The 24751-nt window shown below is 40.2% G+C and overlaps 1 protein-coding gene across 1 annotated transcript in view; it reads left to right on the top strand.

The window, feature by feature from the left end:
* Positions 1–23246, top strand: part of klf7b (Kruppel-like factor 7b) — a 67330-nt gene extending 44084 nt beyond the window's left edge. Inside the window, exons 3-4 of the mRNA XM_038721050.1 lie at positions 7786–7909; positions 14175–23246. Of these exons, the coding sequence (XP_038576978.1) occupies positions 7786–7909; positions 14175–14226 (176 nt within the window). The 3' untranslated portion in view covers positions 14227–23246. The remainder of the gene's footprint in view (positions 1–7785; positions 7910–14174) is intronic.
* The last annotated feature ends 1505 nt before the right edge of the window (positions 23247–24751 follow it).

Raw genomic sequence — 24751 nt, 5'->3', positions numbered from 1 at the left:
ACATTTAAGTAAGTAAAGGCCTGTTTTAGCAAGGGCATTATTGTTTCAGGTACTGGTGAGTTATTGTTGAGAAACAGATCCATGCGTCTGAAGGCTAATCAGATGGTGTACACAGTAATTTACAATACAATGAGGAAGGATTTTACAACTCTGGAAAGTTATCACAAAGACAATCACTTTATCATTAGTTGCAATGATCGGCAGGTAAACAGAAGACATGTGGCATTTATTTTACAAAGTCATCTAAGTGTGCATGTATCATATTTGGCCAAGGCAGCACCATTGTTTGTCTGAAAATGTATTTAGCAAATACCCGTATTGGAGATTTACGATTGTGGTTTAGAGCTACTTTACTACTGTGACAGGAACCAGTGTACCACAAATTGGTACAATCTTAAAAATGCTGTTTTCAAGTCAAGCTGTCTTCTGGATTGGACATCTGTTAGCCTGAGTGACTGAGGCTGAATCCATCACTTATCTGCAACATGAGGCTTGTGCAGACTTGTACCACCTGAAGCTAGCATTATTCAACTTTAGCTTCAACCACAGCATCATTTACAGTATCTGGAGTGGCTCATGGCCCCCAGTTGTCATCATCCAGTGTTAGCAGTTTCTTGGTGTACACCGTGATTACAGTACATAGCCTGCAGACCTTCTACTGTATTAATACTGGCAACCTTGGCATTATTAATCCAGCGTGTTACAGGTTTATATGATCCCAGAGACCATTGCATGGCTTTAAGTATAGCATTACATTCCAGGGCAGCACCTAGCATAGCCAGCGGAAACCACAGCTGTAGCTTTATTACAGCTAATCCTGAATGGAGCAGCTAGCTTTCTGGTAGCCTGGCCAGTAGCTGCAGTATCTTTAATCTTCTGATGATTCTACAGCCGAGTCATGCTAACCAACCATGAGCTTTTAAAGGAGAAAAGACACCCTGAAGACACTGCAGCTTCTCCACTGTGTGTGTGTGTGTGTGTGTGTGTGTGTGTGTGGTATAACTGTGGGGGCGATGTATTCCCTCTCGATGTGTTCATTACAAGCGCAGCACTGTGGTTTAATTAGCTTAATCCTCTTTTTGGGTTATTATGACCATAAATCATTGAACATACATGTAGGGAGGGATTAACGTAGCAGAGACTACAGGGAGGAGCAACTGCAAAAAGCCTGCACAACATCAATACACTTAGTGTCACATACTGCACACCAGAGACCATTAGAAACATCATTATAGTGAGGTCTGTCAGGGGTATACTGTACATGTGCTGCAATTCCATACACTGTTGGTAATAATATTCCTCTTTTCATCTCCAAATCAATTTCTGAGCTGCAGCAATGATGTGTGAAGTCAGGTTTATCTTCTTACATGAAAATGTTCAATAAGGGATGAGTTGTAACATTAATAGATGTACAAATTAATTCAAAAAAATCTCTAAAGTACCCTGTCGGAGCTGTTCTGAGTCAGAGCCAGGGTGTTATGGTTCTCTGGGTGTTATTTTTTCTACTCTCTTGGGTTTGGTTGGATCTCTAAAAACAGTACATGGCTAATAATTGTATCCTCCTTGCTGTTCAAGCAGCAGTCCAAAACAATATACTTAAAGACATACTTGGCACCCGAGACAGCAGAATCGCAAAGCAGTTTTGGAAGGAGTGCAAGAGTGTTTGTCTTTCAAAAGTCTTAGCTGTCAATAAAATCGCCTAGGCAATTTTTTCTCTCTTGCTCCAATCCTCGCACTCTCGCCTTTTTTTTTCAACTGATAACTTATATACGTACGTTCAATCAACACGACAAAAGTGTCAAATAGTCAACACAATGAATTAATGCAAGTTTAACTTTCTAAAACTCATACAGTTGAGTACAAAATCCAAACCTTGTCAGGGCGATTTGAGTTAAAAAGAAGTAAGTTGACATAACTAAATGGGTCTATGATTTTTTTCAGTGAAGAAGTCCCTTGGATGAGGGAGGAAACGTCTTCTAGTATCTTCAACCAAGTCCAGTTGCCCTTGACTTTGAAATCTTTATTTCGAACATGCAAGAGAAAGTATACTACTTTAACCTTCTGTGGATCCAAATTTAAACAATCTTCACAAACTGATTTGACACAAAGATTTTTGTAGCAGTAGTTGAAACCTCTGACAGTTCACAGTGTTGGGTGGCATTTAAATGCACCCTCTGACATTTAATGTTTGCAAACAAAAACATGTATCTTTTGGAAGTCACTCACGACTTTATTATCCATTTTATTTTATTCTACCATTAAATATTGCTACATCCCAACTAAACAGTCTTTTTGGATAATTGGCAGTTATTAAGTTACATTTGTATACAGCTTTTGTCTGTATTTACATTTTGTTATATAGTTCCAGACAGCCATTGGTTTCTATTTAAATGAATTAGCAAATTGAATTGTGTAATCCATCATTAGAGAAAAAGTCTAATTTTTTGAATGTTATTTATCATTGCATGATAATGTACATTATGTGCACACTCAAATGAAAAGTCTGGTCTACGTGACCACACAATAATAATGTAATTCTGATTAAATTAATGCAGGTTACATGTTCACTGTGATGATTTATGTAAGTAAAGCATCAAGAATGAGCTTGTTGATTGTGGAAACTATTAGATGCCTATGAAACAAAAAACACATTCAGATTAATATAATAATATACTTTCACACAAGTTTTGCAATATGTCTAGCTGTGATGTAAAGTATAATTATGTGATATATAGTTCACCGGTTAAAACCAATTGAGTCTGACTTTCTAAGACCTCAACCCCCACCCTCAGTGGGTACCACCACAGCATGTGGATTCAGGAAAAACCCTGCTGTAAACCCCGACCTCCACACACATATATACCTCTATCCTCCTCTACACCCACTGAATCCAACCTCCAACCTGCTCTCTCTCTCTCATCCACTTGCTCATTCAGTTTGGGTTGCCAAGCAACTGCATCACACTCTTCCATAATTGGTTGGTGGCTGGTTGATTGTCCATGCCTGTTAATCTCTCTCTCTCTCTCCCTCTCTCACCCAGCGCCCCCTCTTCACTCTTTCTCTCAGTTGCTAGGTGACTTTATCACGCATCCTTGCCTTGCTGTGCTTTAATTGGCTGGCGTCATGGTTGCTGTGGCGTCAGGCCTGAGCTGGCCTTGCTTCATTCCTCCAACAGTGCGTGTGTGTGTATATATATTTTTGTGTGTGTGTGTTTGAGGGGGGTCCTTTTGAAGGAAGATGGGGTGCTCTGGCCAATTACAGAAGACGGGTGTGAAACGGCCGCCTGTCTGGCACCTGCGGCCCCCACTCATACCCCATATAACACAAACACACACACACACATGCAGGTTGAGTGTGTAGCATTTCTCCAACTGGATAAGCTGTCATGTGGTTTGCTATTGTATGTTGAAAATATTGGTCCTGTATTCAGTCCCGAGTGAGGAAGACTCTGTGGAGTGTGTAGGAGGATTCACATATACTGCTGAAGATTCAGCATGGATGATTTTGGTTCTTTAGAGAACTACAAGTAATCTGTTGTAGAATCACTCACATTTTTCACAGCTGTACAAGAGGATTGTAGCCCTTTACAAACGTAGATAACGTCCTGTTGTACAAAGTAGGGTAAATACTGTATGGGTAGCTCATCTCTTTTGGAACAAAAGAAATGTAACTGGGATAATTCTTGCACTGATTGAGACTGTCTTGGTCTTTCCAGCTTTATTTATATATAACATAGTTGAGGTGAATTAGAAAATAAAAGAATAAAAAATAACAACAACATCTGTAATCTTGACCAGCAGGGCGATATTATCAGTCGACTTATCATAGTGATACTGGCATCAGTGTGTATGTGTGCAGCTGTAAAAGCAAACTGCACAGCAGTAAACTGCAGCAATAAATGTTTTAGTGACAGCAATTTATATATTATCATTGTTATTGTGATCAACAGTAAAGTTTATAGTTTAACTGTAAAATATTCTTGCTCAAGCATATCTGTCTTTGTGTGAAAAAAGAACAGGTTTCAGTTATTAAGTAAGTATTGATATTGGGTTTAAAAGTCCAGTGTCAATTGGACTCGATTGACTGTCCGTCCATCCATCCGTGTTCAAGCCATTTGTCCTGGTCATGGACAATATTATATGTACTGCAGCTGCTCATACACTTTCTCCAGCAGGTTCGTCAATCTCTACCCGGGGGATCAGACACATGCTGGTAGATAAAGTCTCTATGGCTTGTTCTGAGGGTTTCTACCAAGTCTGTCCTTCTCCTCCAAAGGGAGGCAGCCTCACTGTTTGAACCACCTAAGTTGGTTCCTCTTAATGTGAAGGAGCTGTAACTCCATAAGAAGGACTTCCTGAATGACCGGCTGCCCTGCAGAGAAATCTAATCTGACTTGTATCCAAACCTTGTGGCCATATGGATCAAGATATCTTGCATGAATATCATGGGCTGATACAAAGACTTCATTACTGCAGCTAATTCACCTAATTGGCAGTCAAGCTCACAACCCTTTGTAACAACCCATTAGGCTTTCACAGTCTATGATGAGGCTTTGACAGCATGCCAGCATCTGAGTACTTCACACATTCAGCATTGTACTTCTAAAACATTGTCGGACTCATGATGGACCTTATTTCTTTTTAAGTATTGATGTTGATGTAACAAAGCTTATCTTCAGTAACTGATACTCTAGATCAAAAAGGTTTTATACACCTTTTGTTACATAGGAAGTAGACCTGTAAACAAACTTTGATTTGTAAAATTGGTGGCGTTGCAGCATGTGCTGTTGTTGATCATAACAAAATTATTGTTCTTTTTGTCTTTCATGTACATTTAGTACAGTTGTAGTTACACATTTAACGTCAATATGGACCGAAAACCCCCAAGAGCATGTTTCAAAAGGACCAATGAGAACAACCCTCTATGGAAAATCCAAAAGCCAGTGCATAAAGGCTAGCTTGAAGATGTTCAAACTCTGGTCTTGTCCCTTAACAAATCAGAAACTGTAGACAAGTTGGCAGAGGACAGCCTGCCCTGGTGAGACAGCAACAAAACCCAGATCCCAGTTGTGGGAATCAGCAACCGACTGAACAAAATTTGACTGGAGAATTTGAATATGCAAAATCTAGAAGGGCACAGCTCATGATTGGGAATTAATTTAGTCCGAGAACAACTGCGTCACCCTGCAGTCACGTTGTGCTGTGGATGAAAGACAACTCTGATCAAAGAGACACAGGAACTGAGGGGAAATGAAGGGGAAGAGGACATCATTCACAGTAGGATGTTCCTGTAGCACATCATCTTTTACTTGTCGTTGCATCACCTTGCTCTCAGAGCTGCTCTGTACCTTAGATACTCATCCTCGTGAAGGTGTACATTCTATTCTATTATTCCGGCATGATGATTGAAGATTGATGATTGAATTAAGGAAATTAAAGTTCAGAAAAGCTACCTCACATTTAGTACTCCTGTCGTGTGGTATGGTTGGGGACTTGCAGGGAAACAGGCCAAAAAATAAAAAAGGTACACGAAAAGCAGAATGGGATGCTGCATCTATAGATAGGTCTGCGTTGAATATATATTCAGATTTCAAAGTGTGTGATAAGCAGCAGTTTCTCCTCTGCTACTCTGGATGACAATTTAAATTCATTGCTTTCCCCCTGAAGTGGCATTTAGTGCTGGCCTGATAATCAAACTGAATTGCCATTTTGTTTTCACGTCATTATTTGTCATTATCATGTCCATTTTTGCTGTTTTCTGTTTAGGAAGGGTTTTAATTTTCCTAACCACTCAGAAGGACATGATGTAACTGTCGCACCAACATAATTTCAGTCGACACAGAAGCTGCGGTAGCGTTTTCTGGGAGCAATTAATGTTTCTCTCAATCTTATCCAATTTTGTCATGATTTTTCTGGCTTCAGGAAGATGCAGACTAAATTGTCTGTTTAGTCATCATGATTGTCTCGGCTGTTTTTCCAACCAGGGAAACGGACATTAGTGAGCCCTACTCAGGTCCTATTTGAATCACTGAAAGACACAAGATGTGTGTAGCAATGCAGGTCTGGAACCAGCTTAGACCTGTGAATTGGTTTCTTTGTCAGGGTTCATTTTTCTCTGTAGGGTTCATTTTTCTCTGTAGGGTTCATTTGTATTTTCTTTCTGTTATTTGAATGTGCAATTCAAAATCCCAATAAAAACTGACATACTTGTGAACACCTCCTTTTCAATTGCATCCAATTGTGTTTCCACCACATTGTGAAATGTTTCAGTTTCACATTAGTTCCATTTTGTTTTGGACTGATGTGCTTTTATTTGTCTCCTTAAGAAGATTAGTGTGTGCTGTGATGGAAGTGGAGGGGCTGCTGGGACATCTGGCTAACTGACTGTAAGCTGCTGTATTACTCCCCATTAGGAGTCATTAAGACCCCAATTATAGTTACCACCCCCCAGTTCACACTCACAAAAACACACAGAGTCACACACACTATGGGTCAGTGTGTGCAGTGGAGGAAGCCCTGTGTTTTTAAGTGTTATGTCTTTATCATTATTTTAAATTAAATGAATTAAATGGTTTGGTTGATGTTTGAGCAGTGTCAAAAACTACCCCCTCTCTTATTATTTAAATAAAAGAGTCTTGATTCAGAGGGTCGGCAGCAAAAATGCCAAACTTGGCTCAACCTTTGCCGTAAAGCAATGTAACATCATCCATCACGACATGACTTTTGGCCAACAAATATGTGTATATTGCTGATAGATTACTTTGTTACGTAAATGACGTAATCCCCCGCAGACCTTTTTTAAAAACCCAGAATCCCTCTCACTCCTTCAGGTTTTGAACCAAAATGAACAAAGTGATATACCCAAAGTAAAAAGTACCACACTAACTATACGCACAAACAATGTCATGCCAGAAACGAAACCCCCCAAGGTTTCCTGTGATTGTGTAGGGTTGAATTCTTTGAAAAATAAAAGTTAAGTCTGCCTTAGACGCAGAACAGGAACACAGAAGTACAGTTGCAGTGCGTGCAAAACAAAATCAAAGTGGTCCAGATAATCCAGGAATGTGCTATAGATCTATATAGCTATAGAAGTACCCAAGTGACCAAACTATAACATATTAAAAAACCTGGTGCAGAATTAGGCCAAGTATCAATTTAAAGTGGTGTATGAGTTTGGTGGAAGGCCATATTTCCCTGCTGGCCGGACATATACACTTGCACCCACACAGAGAAGCACACTCTTCATACAGGCATTTAGACAGTCAGACATCATCACGTCCCATCTGAAGACAGTCTGCTCCTACATACTACACAGACACACACACCTCTAGCCAAAGGACACACGCGCACACACACACACACACAGCTGGAAGGCTTTCTATGGAGAGATAACTACAGGCTGAGAACAATAGACTATCTCTTCTCCCATCTGGTGAAGTGGGGGATGAAACTTAATTTACATTTCAGATCCCACCACCTCAGGGTGTGTGTGTGTGTGTGGGGGGGGGGGGGCATTCATTTCAGGGTGAATTTGGGTTTATGAATTAACATGATGCAGCGCTGAAAGACTTCATTTAAAGCTAATTGAGTGTATTGGCTCATTGAAATGGCTGTTGTGTTGAAACTGGCCTGCCTGCCTGGCCCCTGGGCTGTGTATGAGGGTGTGTGTGTGGGGGGGGGACCTGTATATTAGTGAACAGCTGGAGTTTAGACGTGTGAAATTAGATGTAGAATTTAGAATAAAATGTGACACTTTGTCCTCTTTCTCTCTCTTTTTCTCTCTCAGGTGAGAAGCCCTATAAGTGCTCATGGGAGGGCTGTGATTGGCGTTTTGCCCGCAGTGATGAGTTGACACGACACTACCGCAAACACACCGGAGCAAAGCCATTCAAGTGCAACCACTGCGACAGGTAAAAACAAACACACAGGTATCCATTTCACGCAAGGAATCTGTCAAGGAATTTAGTTTAACCTGCGTTTCCGAACAAGGAGAACTCCAAAATCCAACTGGGTTATCTTCTTGTATCATCTTACAGGACACCCAGATAGGATTCAGGTCAGCCAGTGTATTTGGGCATTTTTTCAACATATAAAACTAACTATTTTCATTGACACATCACAGTATAAAAACGCAGGTGTAAATAATAAAATGGATGGCTGAAATCTGTTTAGCTGCTTCAGTTTCAGGGTTCTGGCATTGTTCATGCTGGCTCACTGTCACACTGTCATGGTTTACTGGACACTTCAATAGAATGGAGCTATCGTTAATGTTATTGGTAACACATAATAACGCCTTCTCTACAATGGCAAGTCAAAATGTCTGCAGTGAAGGTTATCCGTCACATTTTCCTACAGCCCAAGGTGACATCCTCAAGAGGTTTGTTTTGTACAACCAACTGCAGCTACTGAACAACAATGGTCATCGTGGGAAATGGGATTGCTAATGTTATTATTGCAAGTTAGATGGGAAGATTGAAATGAATTTTTCCAAGAAGTGTTTAGCCTAGCTTAGCACAAAGATGTGACGCCCCTCCCACTGTCTTGGAGGTTCTCCTGGCAAACCTCAGCGGGCAATTGGGTGACTTGGGAGAGTCATCAACTGATTGAGTTCACCTGGTACTCTTGGCTTTAAAAGCTGGCTCATGTGTTCAGTCCGTCTTCCTTTATACAGCGGGACGCCCGTGCTTACATCCACGCTGTGTGCACTGCAGCACCTATACAGCATATTCCACACATCCATGCTTTGCTTACATTGTTGATCTTGCTGATTTCCACATCTCATTGTTGACTTGTGTTAACTTCAGTTTGATATATTATACTTGTTCTTGCGTGGACTCAGTCTTTGTCATATTCCCTGTGCCAGTATGTGACAAAGACTAAGTAGGGGAAAATTGCTAGCCTCTGTGAAAAGAGGAAAAGCTGCCCAAAATTTTCATAGGTTGTCCTCGTCATCTAGGGTTCATTTTCTATTTTTAGGTGTGTGAAATACCTACAACAAAAATGACTTAGGCATCTTTGACCGAGCTAAGCTAGCAGTTTCCTCTTGCTGAAAGACTTTATGCTAATCTAGGCTAAATACCTCACAGAGCTAACTCGATATTGAAGTAATAGAAAATCAAACTGATATCTGGTAAGACAGCAAATAAGCAGATTACTATTAGCATAACTCTTTCATGCATCTCCTGTAAATCAACAAATGATGGAAGTGGTTGGAGCTACAGTATTACAGTATAACAAATTTCTTTCTCTATAAAAATGTGCCTCTGTACATAGCTTGGTAATGCATCCAAAACAGTATGCAGTTGGAACAGAACAAAACTAAATGTTTTCATTCAGGCTCGCTCTACATGCATCTCATGTAGCATTCACAGACAGTGTAGTAAAAAAAACACATTCCACATCTCTTTTCTTGTGCACAAGAAAATAAAATTCCTTAAATAAACCCATAGAGAAAAAAAGTTAAGAAAAGACGTGATAATTTTCTCAAAGATAGTTTCCTCCTTCAGCAGCTGTGTACAGGAGGAGCTCAGGTGACTTCTTATCTTAACCCCTGGATGATAAAGGTTCAAGACTGTGGCTTATAGTTTAGTCTATTTAATGATAAGGAATGTTATTATCTGAAATTAAGTTAGTTCCTAATGGATTCACATTATGTGGTAGCCACAGGAATGCATGTAAGACAAAGATTATTTTGTTTCTGGCAAATGCTGGAAGACTTTACTCACTGATCCTGCTTCAATTAGCTATTTTCACTAAGAAATGTCTAACACAGTTTAACTTTAGTAGAAACAAAAGAAGAAGAAGAAGAAGAAGATGACAGGATGTGTTTTTCAAAATAAAAGCAAACTAAATATCCTGGTGGACGAACGCCAGGGAAGTCACATACATCTCAGAGTGTGTGGTCGCATGTGTGTTTGTGTGTGTGTCTGCTTACTCATGCCCCTGTGCTGGCAGTTAAATGGATTCTGGCTATTGGCAGGCTGGTCGCAGCTAATTGAGTGGCACCAGATGCCAGCTCCACTTTAACATACACTATCTCTGTATGTGTGTGTGTGTGTGCCTGCACAACCCTACTGATGAGCAACACACACACACTTTTGCCCTAGAGACAGTGTAATTGGCTGTTGTGGGTTCCCTCTCGTTTGGGTTTTAGACATAAAACCCTCCAGAAACCTGCTGGAAGCTTCTAATCCTGGCTGAGAGCTGGGACTGTATTAGCTCCTTTTTGGCACACACACACACACACACGTACAAACACAGTATCTAGAGACACAACACACACATGCATACAGAACACAAAGACGTTTAGATGCAAAGTCATACTGACACACTTGAAAATTTAAAGACGTAACGACACGCTTGAATATACAATGAAACAGACACGAGCTGTGTCACAACTCAGGATCTGCCTGCTTCAAAGCCTGCATGCTTATCTATTTTAACACAATCCTTAATGTTTATTGCCTATATATTGTGCTTTCCAAGCTTTACTTATTTACTTAGCCTATGCTGTAGCCCTATGGTCGGCTTAGTAGCATCGCGTTCCCTCCTACACATTTCCAGCTTGTCCTTCCTCTGCCTCAACCGGTTCAAGGGTCGTACATACCATCTCCTCCAACACTCTCTTACCTTTCTGCGTTTTAGTAATTTAACTAAAAGTAACAGCTGTTCAACATTGATCAGCTCCAACTCCAACATGATTTGTAGTAGCCTAGACCAACAAAGAACAAGAAACTCCACAGTGGAACATAGAAACCCGACCGCCAGCTAGCATTTTGGTAGTGTTATTGCAGGGCAGGCGCTAATTGTATAGGTATCTGAGTTCCCTGAATTAAACGTCTCTTCATTAGCAGAGAACAGACAATGAAGAGTATTGGAGCCAAATCAGCTAAGTTTGATTATCCAGTCTGGGACAATAAACAACATTTATGTCATTTATGCTCTATTTAGCTGCGTTATGAGATTACAGTAGATGTATAGCAGCAGTGTACAGACCGGTAGGATCAGAGGAAGCCGGCAGCCAATTTAAAATACAGAACATTAAAATTGCCATGCTGCAACTGCTCACTGTCTCAAAGCACCTTTAGTCTTGTTTTTTACATGTCCAGTGTTTCCCTTTAGGCGTTTTTAAGCTCAAATTACAAGGTGGGTGGAAAAATGCTTAACATAGCCAAGATGCACCTCAGTCTTTACAGTAGTACACACACACACACACAGACACACATATGTGGTGGGTGGAGCCCACCAAATATTACCATGAGAATGGCAAAAAGTGGCAGCCATGGAGAGGTTAACATTAGATGAAATGTTCAATCTGACACAATTTCTCCTGGGGAAACACACACACACGGCAGTCTGTCATTAATCCTGCCTAATCAAGCGGGGACCTCCTGATGTTTCCATGGAACTGGAAGGAGGAGGAGTGATGAGGAGGAGGACAAAAAGAAGTAAGGAGGAAAAGGGAGAGTTTAGAGGAGGAGAAGGGGAGCATGGGAAGGAGGAGGGCGTCGGCCAGCTGGTCTGGCTGCTCTGCGCCCCAACAGTGACACAGTAACTGGCATGGCCATCTGTCCAGCCACACATACAGACACACCCACAGTTTGGTGAAGGTGTACAGTAGGTACCACGTGGCCAGCTAAAACACTAGACCACATACAACATAAATGAGAACAGAGTTCAACTGTACACTCACACCATATTCACAGTAATGCTTCAATATGTCAAAGGGGGTTTAGTCCACACTTTGTGTTTTCTGCAGCTGAAAAAATTATTAATTATTAATATTATGGTAGAGGCATACTTGGTGGTTTAAGTATTCAATTTTACTTAAACCATCATCAGGAGGAGGCGGAGGTGGGCTGTTAACAGCTTGGCTGATTTGTGATTTGTACAAAACTGAACTTCAAAATATAGAGAAAACATCAGCACATACTGCAGCTCTCACAGCTTTATGCACAGGACTTTAGACATTTTATTCACTTGCAGGCAGCTGGTGTTCTCATGAAGCTGGGTTCTTTGCAGTTTGCCTGACTGAATGCAAAGTTGCACCCTGATTACTGTGCTTAGAATGAGGTTTCCTGCAGGATCGGAAGACTGACATTAAGAGAATGAATCACAGCAGAAGCATCTGCGAGACAGCAAATTCTGCTGCAGCATAGCAAACTTTCTATTGTACTTTTGAGTGTTCAGCTCTGTCTGCTTGTATCTGGATAGAACAACAGCCGGCCTAAACTCACACTCTCACATACACACACATAGAATAGCCTTGACTAATTAATAATGAATAAAGCCTCTGGCAAATTGAATTTTTAATTTCTGATTTTATTCTCGCCCACATTTTGTTTGCCTCTCCTTTAGTCATATCATTTGTGATTCATTTTATTGTGGATGTTCCGCTTTAATGTCCTCACAATGGTGTAATAAAATTAAAACACTCTTGACATTCTTATATTATACATCACTGGCATCTGATTTTATGTCCCTCTCACACCAGGTGTAGTCACTGCTGAGTTAAATGGCCCAGCATCAGAAAGTACTGCCAGCCTGTCTGCATTAGTGTTCATGTTCACGATGCATATCTTATTAGTTTCTACTATAGTATTCTACACAGAGCTTGAGGACTGACTGCAGAGCTGTGGAGGTCTAGCTGTGATTTATGGTCATGTTTGAGTCGTATTTAGAAGATCACTGAGCCTGAATTCACTGGTGTGATATAGTAAGACTACTGAACTTCACTGTAAAATTAATTGCTTGAAAATATCTGTAGTTTTCCTCATTCCTAAATGTGTGTTAAGCCTTGAGCTCTGTCTTATTCTGCCAGTCTCTCTGTTTAGCTTTATGTTGAGATAATAGTCTTGGGCTACCTTTTCCATTATGCAATAGCCTACTTATTCAGTTATATGACTATAAAAACATCTATGGCAGCCCTAGAAATTATTTTTTAAACATGTATCTTTTGGAATTTGACATATAACCACTTGTCAGATAACCTCAGAGGTCATTTTTGAGGGGCAATATCAGAATTTTGAATTTAATTATACACAGCACAAACTGACTCAGGTGAGGTGAAGTCACCCTGGTCGAGTTAGCATTAGAGGCTAGCAAGTTAGCATGCATAAAAAAATAAAACTTTATCCATTGAGTTTAATTGCTCTTTAAACCCAAAGGTTAGAAAGACATGGCAAAATGTGCTGTTGGATATTAGTGTTTGTGAGACACTGTTTGTTTGGTGTCTTCAAAAAAACATTAGCTAGTTAGCTTATGTATCTTAAATATTTAAGATTTTTATTTATTTATTTTATTTTTTTACCACTGCCTTTAACTAGTAGATTGATAACTTACACTGCACTGTAACATTTACTGTATTGTTTTCTTTTTCTTTGTTTTTAGCTTTTTACCATTGCTTTTAATTAAATATTTTACACTGCACTGTAACTTCTATTATTTTTTTATGTGTATTTTTTCAATTTCCCTATGTTGCTTTTAAACTTTTTTTATATTTCCCTGTTGCTTTTATGTTTTATGTAAAGCACTTTGAATTACCTTGTTGTTGAAATGTGCTATAAAAATAAACTTGCCTTGCCTTGCCTTATGTGGCTAATGCTAGCTACTGTGCATTTACATGTTACTTAGCAGTACGACAGCATCAATATTGAAGTCCCTACCACTTTCAAAATACTGCATCAATGTGCACTTGTGTTTTGATGAAAAACTCATCCAGAGACCCTGATGGATAATTCAGGGGGCTTTGGACAGGCCAGTATAGCAAATACACAGAGTCAGGGAGTATCACAGTTGACCTAGCAGTGTCGGCGCATTCCCTGCAAACACAGAGCCAATGTGTATTGTAGGAGGGCTGGAAGTGTGGAGCATTTCCAGCAGATACACATAGCTGATGGGAAGTTCAAGGGGCCTGAGATTATGGAGAGTTCCCAAGAAATACACAGAGCCAGTGGGTATTTTGGGGGGAGCTGGTTATTTTGTGCCAATATCCTATAAAATGACTAATTGTGCCTTTGTACATGTCTTTTACATTTGTAAAATAGCCTATACTTTTATGTAAAGTCTTTTCTATAAGTTCTCTTTAAATTTAAGGACTGTTTTTTTTTTTCGTACATACACATTTGGGATGATAGATTATTATTTCTGACAAGGTTTCTCGGTTTCTCTCTGCAGGTGTTTCTCTCGGTCAGACCACCTGGCCCTGCACATGAAGAGGCACATTTGAGGGCAAAAAGAAGAGGAGTGGGAGAGGGGAAGAAGCAAGAGGAGAAAGAGGAGGAGGAGAGAGAGGAGGAGAGAGATGGGCAGTCGAGCTACCAACCGCCCACCTCATTCACCCCGTCCAAAACCAGTCGGCGGCCATGACGCCTGCACGGCAACGCATCCATCTGAGAGGGTCATAACGATCAAAAGGACTGAAGGCCCTCTCATTGGAGACGGGGATTGGAGGAAAGCAAGGAGTAGCTAGATTGTTGTTTTTCTTTAAAATTACACACTCACACATTTGCAATAGTGAACACTCCACTCACCCGTCTTTGAATGCATCATCCTGGTGAACCCTGGCTGTTCTCATGTGGCTCCGGGGGCTTGGACACTGCCAAACCAACATATACTTAACTCGCTTGATGAAACATTACGCTGATTTTTTTCTTTCTCTGTATTCAATGTGTTGAGACCATAAAGTCAGTTTGGGTGAGGAGATAGTTCAGTGGGGAAACTTTAAATATTCATATAGTCCGTTGTTAGTGCTTTACCGGCTTTTTAAATCAAATACTCAAATCAAATACTTTTTTCATTGTTTTTAATGTTTCTCATACACGGAACATAAGAAACCATCATCTGCCGCAGTCAGCTTCAGTAATCTATGTAAAGAAAACAACAATGCCAAATCTGCAGGAGAGAGACTGTACAGATTGACTTCTAGCATAGCTGACAATCGAACCCAGGGCTCGGACGCTGGGTGTTTCGGTGCACCCATGGGACCTCGGTCAGCGGGTGCTGCTGCAGCTCTCAGGCTCTCCTCCAGTGGGTGTTCACTGAGACGCCTGCCGCCTCCGCAGGCCATCTGACAGAAATGCGCAGCGACACTTTCTTCCCTTTTTTTCTACTTAGAGGAATAATTCTTCTTATTGTTGTTATTACAAAGAATGATACTTTGTTCTTTTCTCTCTTTGAGAAAATGTCTTAAAACTCACTGAATTGTGTTTGACAAAAAAACTGAAAATCTAAGATGACTTCAACAGAATGTGTGGGATGAGAAAGGAGAGCATTGTTGGTCTTTTAATCCCCGTGTGCACCGGCTGTGCTTCTGTAGTCTGTAAGCAACCAGTGGATGAACAAAAAAACAGAATCATACCAACTCTCAGAAAAGGGATTTGTATTTTTTTGGCCTGAAATAAAAGCAGAGAGCAGAGAGGTCTTCAGTTTTTTGTGCTGCTCTTTCCGCCCTGCGATTCACTCCAGCTGAAAAACAAAACCCTTGCATGACCCTCTGTGGTCTCGAACTCTACAAGAATGAGGCGGAGGACTAGCTAAAAACTGGAAACCTGTTTTGTCTTCTTTTTTTTTTGCTTTTTGTTGATTCTGAAAGTCATCCTGGAGTGCTTTCACAGATCGTATGTTCCTAGAAGGACTGCGGAGCATGAACAGAGGCCGAAGAGCTGCTTTTTGGTCATTCAAGAGGGACTTAAGACGCCAACCGACCTTTGTGTGGTGGCGCCGCACAGACACGGTCACATCAGCCCGGTCAGATTTGCCTGTTTCGTATCCATTGACTGCACTGACTTTTTTCCAATGTTATCTGTGCTTTTTTTTTCTACAGCGAAAAAAGGAACACAAAGAAAAAAAATCATAAAAAGACTTGATAAAATACAACACAAAAACAATTTTGTCTCGCTCTACACATTGTATACAGAACAAGCACACATACTCCGTCTACACACAAACACACACACAGACTTACACTGCAGTTTCTTTGCTCACGGCTCCTCTCGAGATAAGACTAATAAGATTTAGCAAAATAATTGTTAAACTAATGAACAGTTGGAAAACAAAACACTGCATGGCAGGCTTTATTGCATACACACATACACACACCAGCTGATGTACACACACAGACACACACACACACACACACAAATGCACACACTTCCTGGATTTATATGTTCTGCTCCCAGATCTTTTTTCACAGTAGGAATTTAGCAACTGTTGTTTAGTAGAAGAGTATCTTTTGCTCTCGGCTGGAGGTAACAAACGATTCCAAATCCTTTGAAGTGAGAAATCAGCTTGTTCTCAGTTCCAACAATCACCCACATATCCCTCGCTACAGTTTCTGCCTCTCATTTAATCAGCGTTTTTACTTCACAGGGAGGTTACATTGTTGGTTATAGTTGAGGATATAAGCTACTGTTTTCATCAAAAAGAAATAGAAGTAAAACAATTGCAGCAAGTCTTTTACCAAAACTTACAGTATCGTTGAAAACACGTCCTCAGCGACTCTTCTATGCTGCCGCTCATGTACAGTGAATCTGAATGTCCTCAAGATGAATCCCCATCTCTTGACCCCAAATAAAGATAGCAACCATAATAATGATCTCATCTGATTCCTTAAAAACCTCCTTAATCAGCTTTCCATTCATGGAAAAGTCCTGAAAAATGACGAAAAAATTTATTGAAACATTGGGCAAAACAGCTATTTCAACCGGAAATCAGGTTGTTAGACAAACTGGGATCTCAAGCTTCTCAAAAGTTTTTTATGTTTGATGTCCCCATAACAGTCGAAATTCCAGCTCCACTTTTGATTTGACAAATAGGATAAAGCTAAATGTCTTTTCAAACTTCAAGGTACCCTGTGAAATTTTCTCCCACAAGTAGAGCTATTGAGCAAAGTTTTTTCATGGAAAGTTATTTCCATTAGCATTAGAAGAAGCCCATTTTAAAGGTTCTTATTTCCTGTGTTTTGTTGTTGTATGAGAGATTCTTATGATCCGGTTACAACAGCATTTATGTTGGTGATATTTTGCACAGAATTAACTTCAACAATTAAACTGAACATTACAGCAAGAGCATTCATGCGCAGTATAGCAAAGTAAAAGATCTGCAGAAGATCTGTGCTAAATTTTACTTTGGCACACTAATTAGCAAAATAAAGAAGTAAACAAATTTAAATGCCAAAGGCCTGTGAGATAGCTTGCTAACAACCATTTTTCTAGTTTGCTAGCTAGTACTGCAGCTATTCTGGCAGCTTGTGGCAGTGTGTACAACAGCATCAACAAATGAAAGAATTTCATTTTGCCACTAGTGCTTCAAGGTTTGTGCTCTTCATCTTTGTTATATCACCGACAGGTTATTTAAAGCTATTCTTAATGTATGATGAAAACAATGACTTTTATCTGTCACTAACACTTAAATCTCTAATGTCAAAAATGATACATGAGAGGTGAAAACTGGGGCAAGCACATATCTGGTGGCTGCTTCCTTTGCTCAATGGTTGCAGAAAAAATAAACTCGCCTTGCAATGAGGGCATTACTGATACTGCTAACATCAACACCAACACTGATATTGCTGCTCCATCCGCCCACCACCACCTATATGCCCCGTAGCACTTGCGAACAGTCTTAATACTCACTGCTGCTGACTGGTGCAGCTGGGTGAGGGTGCAGGGTTCCTGAAGCTGGCGGGGGATTTCACATCCCAGCATGCCCAGTCATCGTGCCAGTCGGCCTTGCCAGCCTTCATTAGGTGAAACAGTGAGAACATTCCCCTTCAAGGCGGTTTATGGTGCAGCTTTGAACAATCGATACCAAAAACCTCCAGCATGGAACTGCCCTTTAGCCACGGGCAGAGTCTCCCTGGTCGTGAGAGATCAGCGAGAGACCGCCTCCATATGAGGCCTCCGTATCCAGCGGCAGCTTTCTCTACAAACTCTCTCTTTCTGCTAAATGACGTAAAGCAACCCGCATTTGGGATGAATCCAGTGTTTCACTTTTGATTTTATTTCATTGTTCGAATTATGTTACAAAAGCTGTATTGATGGTTGTTTTCTTCAGCTTGGATGATTCAAAGTCACGCCAAAATGTTGAGACATGCAATGGGATGTAGAAAGAGCCCTCCTATAAAGGACGTACAATCATAGAGGGATAGGGATCGTAGCACTTTGGTGAGGCTTTTGATGGTATGAATGTGTATATGTGTGTATGTATGTGTCCACATTAGGCATACTGTGAGGAAAGCAGTGAGACATTGAAGCGGTTGATAACAGATTTTTGACTGCTGAACATGTGTGCAACCCTGTGGGAGAAATGTTGGTTGATAGATATGAAAATGCTTTTAATTCAAGCAATGGCTGACAATGTATTTATTACCTTTTTGTTTAGACCCTTCATTCGTTCATACAATAATTCATTCCTACAAGTCATGGAGCTGGACTTGAGTCAAAGAGATGCAAACACTCGCACTTTGTATTAAAGCTCACTATAATACAACTCCTCCCTGCCAAATTAGTTTAAATGACAGTTTTCTGAAGGAAACTTATGGCTCAATCTTTTCTGTTTCTTTTTCTCCTTCCCTAAAATCAGTATTTGTTCTGATTATTTTTTTAAATGCCCAAAAATAAATAATAACAATAACAAATAATCCAAACATCTGGATGGAATCAGATTTTAAAAGTGCCATTTGCAGCACAAACCCTGTAGTTTAACAATTTTATACTTAGTTAAAGAAGTCAGATGCATAACCAGCAGCTCATTTGCATTTTGTCCCCATTTGTCACTTTGTATTAACGGACTGATCTTCTGAGCTGCCAATACAACAAGACAACCTAATTTACGAAAAAATGATGGTATCAGTGTCTCTTTGCAGTAGGAATCAAACTCTTGCATTGAGACTTAAAATTTGTATTGAAAAATGGTTTAAATTGATCTGCTTCTTTATAAGAATTTCATATTTTAAAGTGAAAATGAATAAACATCGTAAAAGATGAGCCTTAAGTACACTCTAAAAGGAACGTGTCCCTTTCAGCACATTTCTGTGTGGCTTTTAGGGATGATGTTCCCCAAACTACATAGACATACCGAGTTGCTGAGTTGTTGTACCATTTTAGAGCATACATTTTAAAATATAAAGTTGAAGTGCTGGCCAGCATGCAGCACAACTCATAGTTCTTCAATTAAAATCCCTCTTGACATCCGACAGATCTCAAAGTCACTTCAGATACAATTTCACATTTCGTTTCCTTCATGTCTCTCAGCCTGTTGAAGCAGGTTTTCTGTCACAGTGTTGCTCTGGGTCTCCTGTCGTCTCTCAGGCTCCTCCAGGCCAGCTAGCTGCCATCCCACAGCTCTGATTAGCATTAGCACTCCCGGGTCCTCTTCTCTAGCTGCAGTTCAGCTAATGAGATAGCTCTGGGTCACAGGGAAACGGAGTGGTCTGGAGAAAAAACAACAGGGACCTTGAGCCGGACCGATTCCAGCTCCCTGTACCCAGTGGACGGATTTGATGTAGAACAAACAAGATCCCGTTAGCATGGAGAAATGCCTTTGAGATATTTGTCCAAGAGACTAAACTGTGATGAAAGAAGGATTTAAAAAATAATTTACCCACATGAATATCCAAATCATTAAATCAGTACTTGCTTTTTATCTCATGGATTACAGATAAAATAAATTACCATTTATCTGCAAAGTCCCTACAGATATTTAATCCACTCTGTGTCCCCCAACCCTCCCTCTTCCTTCACAGTTAAAGTGCCATTCTTGCCCCCCCCCCATCCCTCCATCCTCACCCCATCTCTCCCTCTCTGTCCACAGCAGTTGTCCATGCACTATCAGCTGCAGGAATGCTGAATGCACACTTTACACATTTTGCCCAAAGATTTGCATATTTGCAAGTTAACTGCTGTGAATGTAGTAGATGTAGAGGAAAGAGTAGAGAGGCAGAGATGCAGAAAAGGAGTAGTAGATGGAAGGTGGAAGGAGAGGGATTGTTTTTCTTACATGATCATCCCATTAAATCTTAATTACCGGTATGCTCCAACTCTTCATGCTTCATAACATTCTCGGTCTCTTGTCTGCTGTCAGCTGGAGCCAGACTCATTGTTCACAAATGTAAAGTAATGTTCTCATGGTTTAATAGGGTGCCCTGTATAGTGGCGTTAGCAGCATAAGCAGAAGTGAACAAGCTTTAGATTAAGTTAGCTGCTTAGCACATTGCAAATACCACCATCATGACTGATATTTCTAAGTCAAAGGTGGGCCGGAGTCTTTGGAAATACTAAACTGTTTACTGTGGAAACCAATGTTACATCACAAACTTTGAACAAGTTTACCATTCCTATACATCAAATGGTTAGAGTTCAGAGGAAATCCAGAGGAGAATAATAAACTTTGGGATTTACTGAAGGTGTTTTCACACTGGCAGGTTAGTTCAAATCTATGAATGGTTTGCCTAAAAACTTGGGAATATAAATGTTTTTTTTCCCAAACTCCAGTGCAGAAGAAGAAACTGCACCCAAATCCACCAGCATGAGGTCATCTGAAATCTGTGCAAGACAAACTGTAGACAGCAGAGCTTCAGTCGTGCTGGTTGAATAAAGTGTAGATTTTTTCAAGAAGTCAGTTACAGTACCTTTGCTGCTTTTCATTTTTGTTTTTTATTGGCGTTTGAGCACCTTGTTGACCGTACATTGATCTTTTCTTTGTGCATGTCAAACTGAGCACCACCATCACTTTCTTGGTATCAGCTGCACTTTGGTGAGGCAAGAGTTACCAAACATACCACAGATCATGGGCTCATTGCACCAAATTTGCGACATCCAAGCTGCGATTTGCAACGTGAGATCATTTCCTCTAATCAAAACAAAGTGCATACCTGAGACCCATGCATTAATATTGTGGAAACCTGACTTTTATGAAACAGAAGGCTGCAATTGTGAAATGGGCCCCAGAACCAATAAACAAGAGTGAAAGCAGACCAATAGGGTTAGGAGAAGGAAGGCAAACAAACTCAGGTTTGGACTCAAACTAACAAACCCAGTGTCAAAACAGCCTTTAGACCACAGGCAGTTGTTTGGACACAGTCCTTTGAGGGAGCAGGCTTCAGTTTCCACAGTTTTCCACCATATCACCTTGAAGAAGGATTGTCACTTTAGGCAGCTTTTGTAAATAGTGTGAGATCTTACATACAGACAGCTCTGTGTAAAATTAACCGTACGTGGCGACGGCACCGTCTCAGACATTTCAGCGTTTCTATAGATCTGCTTTAGTTCTCGCAAACATTGCACTACATGATCATACTTAGCTATTGCACTCTCCATGTGCACGCACTGCTAGCATAGTCTGTTGGAGCACTCTGTCAAATATCCACTTAACATTTGTCACACGTCCAGGATGCACTTTGCCACCAAGAACCACTTACTGCAGGTCCACTTGCGATAGATCAGAGTGACATATTGACTTAATCCTCCAGTGAAATGCCTTTTTCATCACTATTATTCTTGGGGAATATGTTGTACTTCACAAACATTCAGTCATGCTGTGACTTGGTTAAACTTTCTTGGCATCAGTGGCATCCCGGAGTGTTTGTCTGTAACTACTGTGTTTGTCCATGCTTGATGTGTCAGTATATAAGAGATTCACAGATCTTTACCCCTCTCCTTGTGTCTGTATATTTCACCTCACCCACACCAAACCCTCTCCACCAAAACCACAACCGCCAGAGCCCTCTTTGGCCGAACATGCTCATAGTCTTAAGATATCCAGCTGTACTGGGAAGTATTCTCCAGCGCTATGGAGCTTGGGAGCTCCGAGCTGTTCTTTGGAGAGACTGCAATAACATTTCCACCTTGCCAGCTTACTGTCCTCGGTCAGTCAGTTTGTTTTAGTTCAGTCGACCCATCGTTGTAGGTGCTTTTCCTTCCCTGTGAGTACTTAGATTTTAGGAAACACTTCCTGTAGTTTGGACAGTTGTTCCCCCTCTCCGTACGTGCAAAAAGGATTGGTATCAAAAATGTTCTGTTAGTCTCTGGTTCACAGCTCCTTCAAACAAAAAAAAGTGCATCGTAGTATCGTATTTAAGTAAATCAACAAACTTAATTGTTGTTGTACCTTGCTGACAGTCTAGACTGCTGGTATGATGTTGATATAAGTATCAACAGATGATTTCCACTGCCCAATCAGTCGAGACACCAAATACCGTGCGGCTGCTCTAACCTGTTAACATGGGCGCCAAAATGAAAAGCAAGAGGTTCCAGTTTCCAGTTTCTTAAATTGTCACTTAAAATTTCAGTTGAGTTTGTTTTCCTAGCGCGGGTTTTCATAGTAGGCCTATCATCCATCATTCCTATTGGTTATGACTGTGCATACCAGCTGCTTTCCTTAGATCTAGGATTCAATGGAGAAGACACAAGACACCTTTCGATGTGTCCAGGTTCATGTGCCAATTTTAAGTAGTTTTGATAAAAGTTTGTGCATGATGGTTATCTTGCTTGCCCAAGTGAATGTTGTTGTAAAAACTGTATTAACTGGAGTCCCCATCTAGAAAAGGCATCTGGTGAGTAACATATTATTATAATCAACAGGAAAGATATAAGACCCATGTAAAAAAAAAACGTAAAGTAATAAGCATTACCACTCACACTAACAACAATCTGGTGGAGACCCAGAAATGATTTTTGGTGCCAATCCTCATGCCACATATTGGGAAAAGTGACCAATCCAGGGTCGACATTTACTGAAAGCTGTAATTTAACACCTTTATCTGATCCAGTGTGTGTAGTGAACTCCAAACCATAACCTTTAAGGGATCACAGCTATAATATTTCCTGAGATGATTTGACATGTGGGAGAAAAAGCAGACAGCAGGTGTGTTTTTACCATCACAACGTCCCCTCTCACCTGTCCTGCAGGGGCTCTGTTAATCTGATACCTTTCATATCAACCTTCGATCCATAAACCTCCACACCCGACTTCCTCTCCTCTGTCACCATCACCTCTGTTGAGTTTTTTATTTTTTTTTATTTTGCGTTTGACTTACAATGTTTTGCTGTACAAACTGTTTAAAATATTATTTGTATTATATGATGTTAGTATGGTAATGTTCTTTATTAAGGAAGAAGAAAATTTATTTTTGTTACTGGTCTGTTTCATAATTCTTTTCTAAATTGGTATTGTAAGATATCTATGCAAGAACTGTTAAGTGGAGCATTTTTATTTAAGAATGTAATATGTGTAATAAATGGTAGAACCTTTTCATGGCTCTTGTATTTTGTTCCATCAATTCTGTCATTGAACATTTTCTTAATCCTAATATGCTTTAAAACTGCAAACTGGTCACTGTTTGGTGAAATTCACCATTTTGAATGAAAAATATGGTACCTGGAATTTTTCACACTCTCTGCATTGGGCACCTCTCTATGTAAATGCTTGGTCATCTCCCTATACACTTCACCTGGTCAAATCTCAGACACACCTGTACTTGATGCAGGATCCACATTTGGATATGTAACTTGAAAGGATAGCTTCTGTTATTGTTTTCTTATCTGTTCTACTCAAATGATGTACAGTGTTACAGAGTTATGTGTTACTATAATCATTCCTGCTCACTATGCTGGGCATCAAGCAACTTTGACAAAAGTTGACAGCGTTTCCATGCTGTCACGTTCGAATTGCTTTTGTGTACAGCCAACAGTCTAAAACCCAAAGATATTTAATGTATTAAATAATGATGTATGTAATGATGCATGGTTAACACTGTCCCCTCACAGCAAGAAGGTTCTGGGTTCAAACCCCGGTTACCTCAGCCTTTCTGTGTGGAGTTTGCATGTTCTCCCTGTGTCTGTGTGGGTTCTCTCCTGGTGCTCCGGCTTCCTCCAAAGACATGCTGGCTAAGTTAATTGGTGTCTCTAAAATTGTCCTTAGGTGTTGATGTGAGTGTTTGTGTGGCCCAGTGAGAAGCTTGAACTAAAAAAATGTATTAAAGAGGTGGGGTTATGCTCATTTTCAGGTTCAAAATCTTAATTAGGGGTTGTACCAGAACAGGTTTACATGGTTTAATTTTCAAAAAAACACCATATTTTTCTCATACTGCACATTGCTGCAGCTCTTCTTTTCACCCTATGTGTTGTACGCTCGAGCTACACAGTGATGCATCTTACTTGTACAAAATCTTTGTTGGGAGTTGCACATGTGCAGTTCCCAGGTAAGGACTACTAGCCAATCAGAAGCATAGAAGGGCGTATGAAATTCCATACGAAAAACTAAAATATAAAATATAAACTCTACAACGGTTATTATATTACTATAATATTACAATATTAAGAAACAACAGATGATGAAATCTTTCAGATGACAATTTTGAAACTGGTTTTAAACATGAAAATGTATATTTCTGCAAACTATGAACACTTAAAGGAAAATTATACTCAAACAACATGTATTTTGTCCTTTTTATTTTCCTTTTAAGCATCTTCTTCTAGCGGGGGAGATGCCCCCATCTATAGCTTTAATTTTAGCCCTATCACTGTTTTTTTTTTTTTTATCACACTTGAGTTTGCATATCTTCAGTTTAGACAAGGCAGGCAGAAAACTCAGAATATAACCTTCTAGAAAATAGCTGATATCACCCCCGCATGGACACCCAGACTACTTTAATTTAGTTACATGGTAGCACATTATTCTTTGTAGTGGCCATTTAAGGCAGATGGACAGATCCTGTCCAGCCGCTGGCAAGAGCACAGACGCACAGAGAACCAGTG

The sequence above is a fragment of the Micropterus salmoides genome, unplaced genomic scaffold (assembly GCF_014851395.1).
Source record: "Micropterus salmoides isolate LMB-PRFRI ecotype aquatic unplaced genomic scaffold, ASM1485139v1 Ms_hic_scaffold_15, whole genome shotgun sequence".
Lineage (NCBI taxonomy): Eukaryota > Metazoa > Chordata > Actinopteri > Centrarchiformes > Centrarchidae > Micropterus > Micropterus salmoides.
This window is presented reverse-complemented; position numbering and strand designations above follow the sequence as displayed.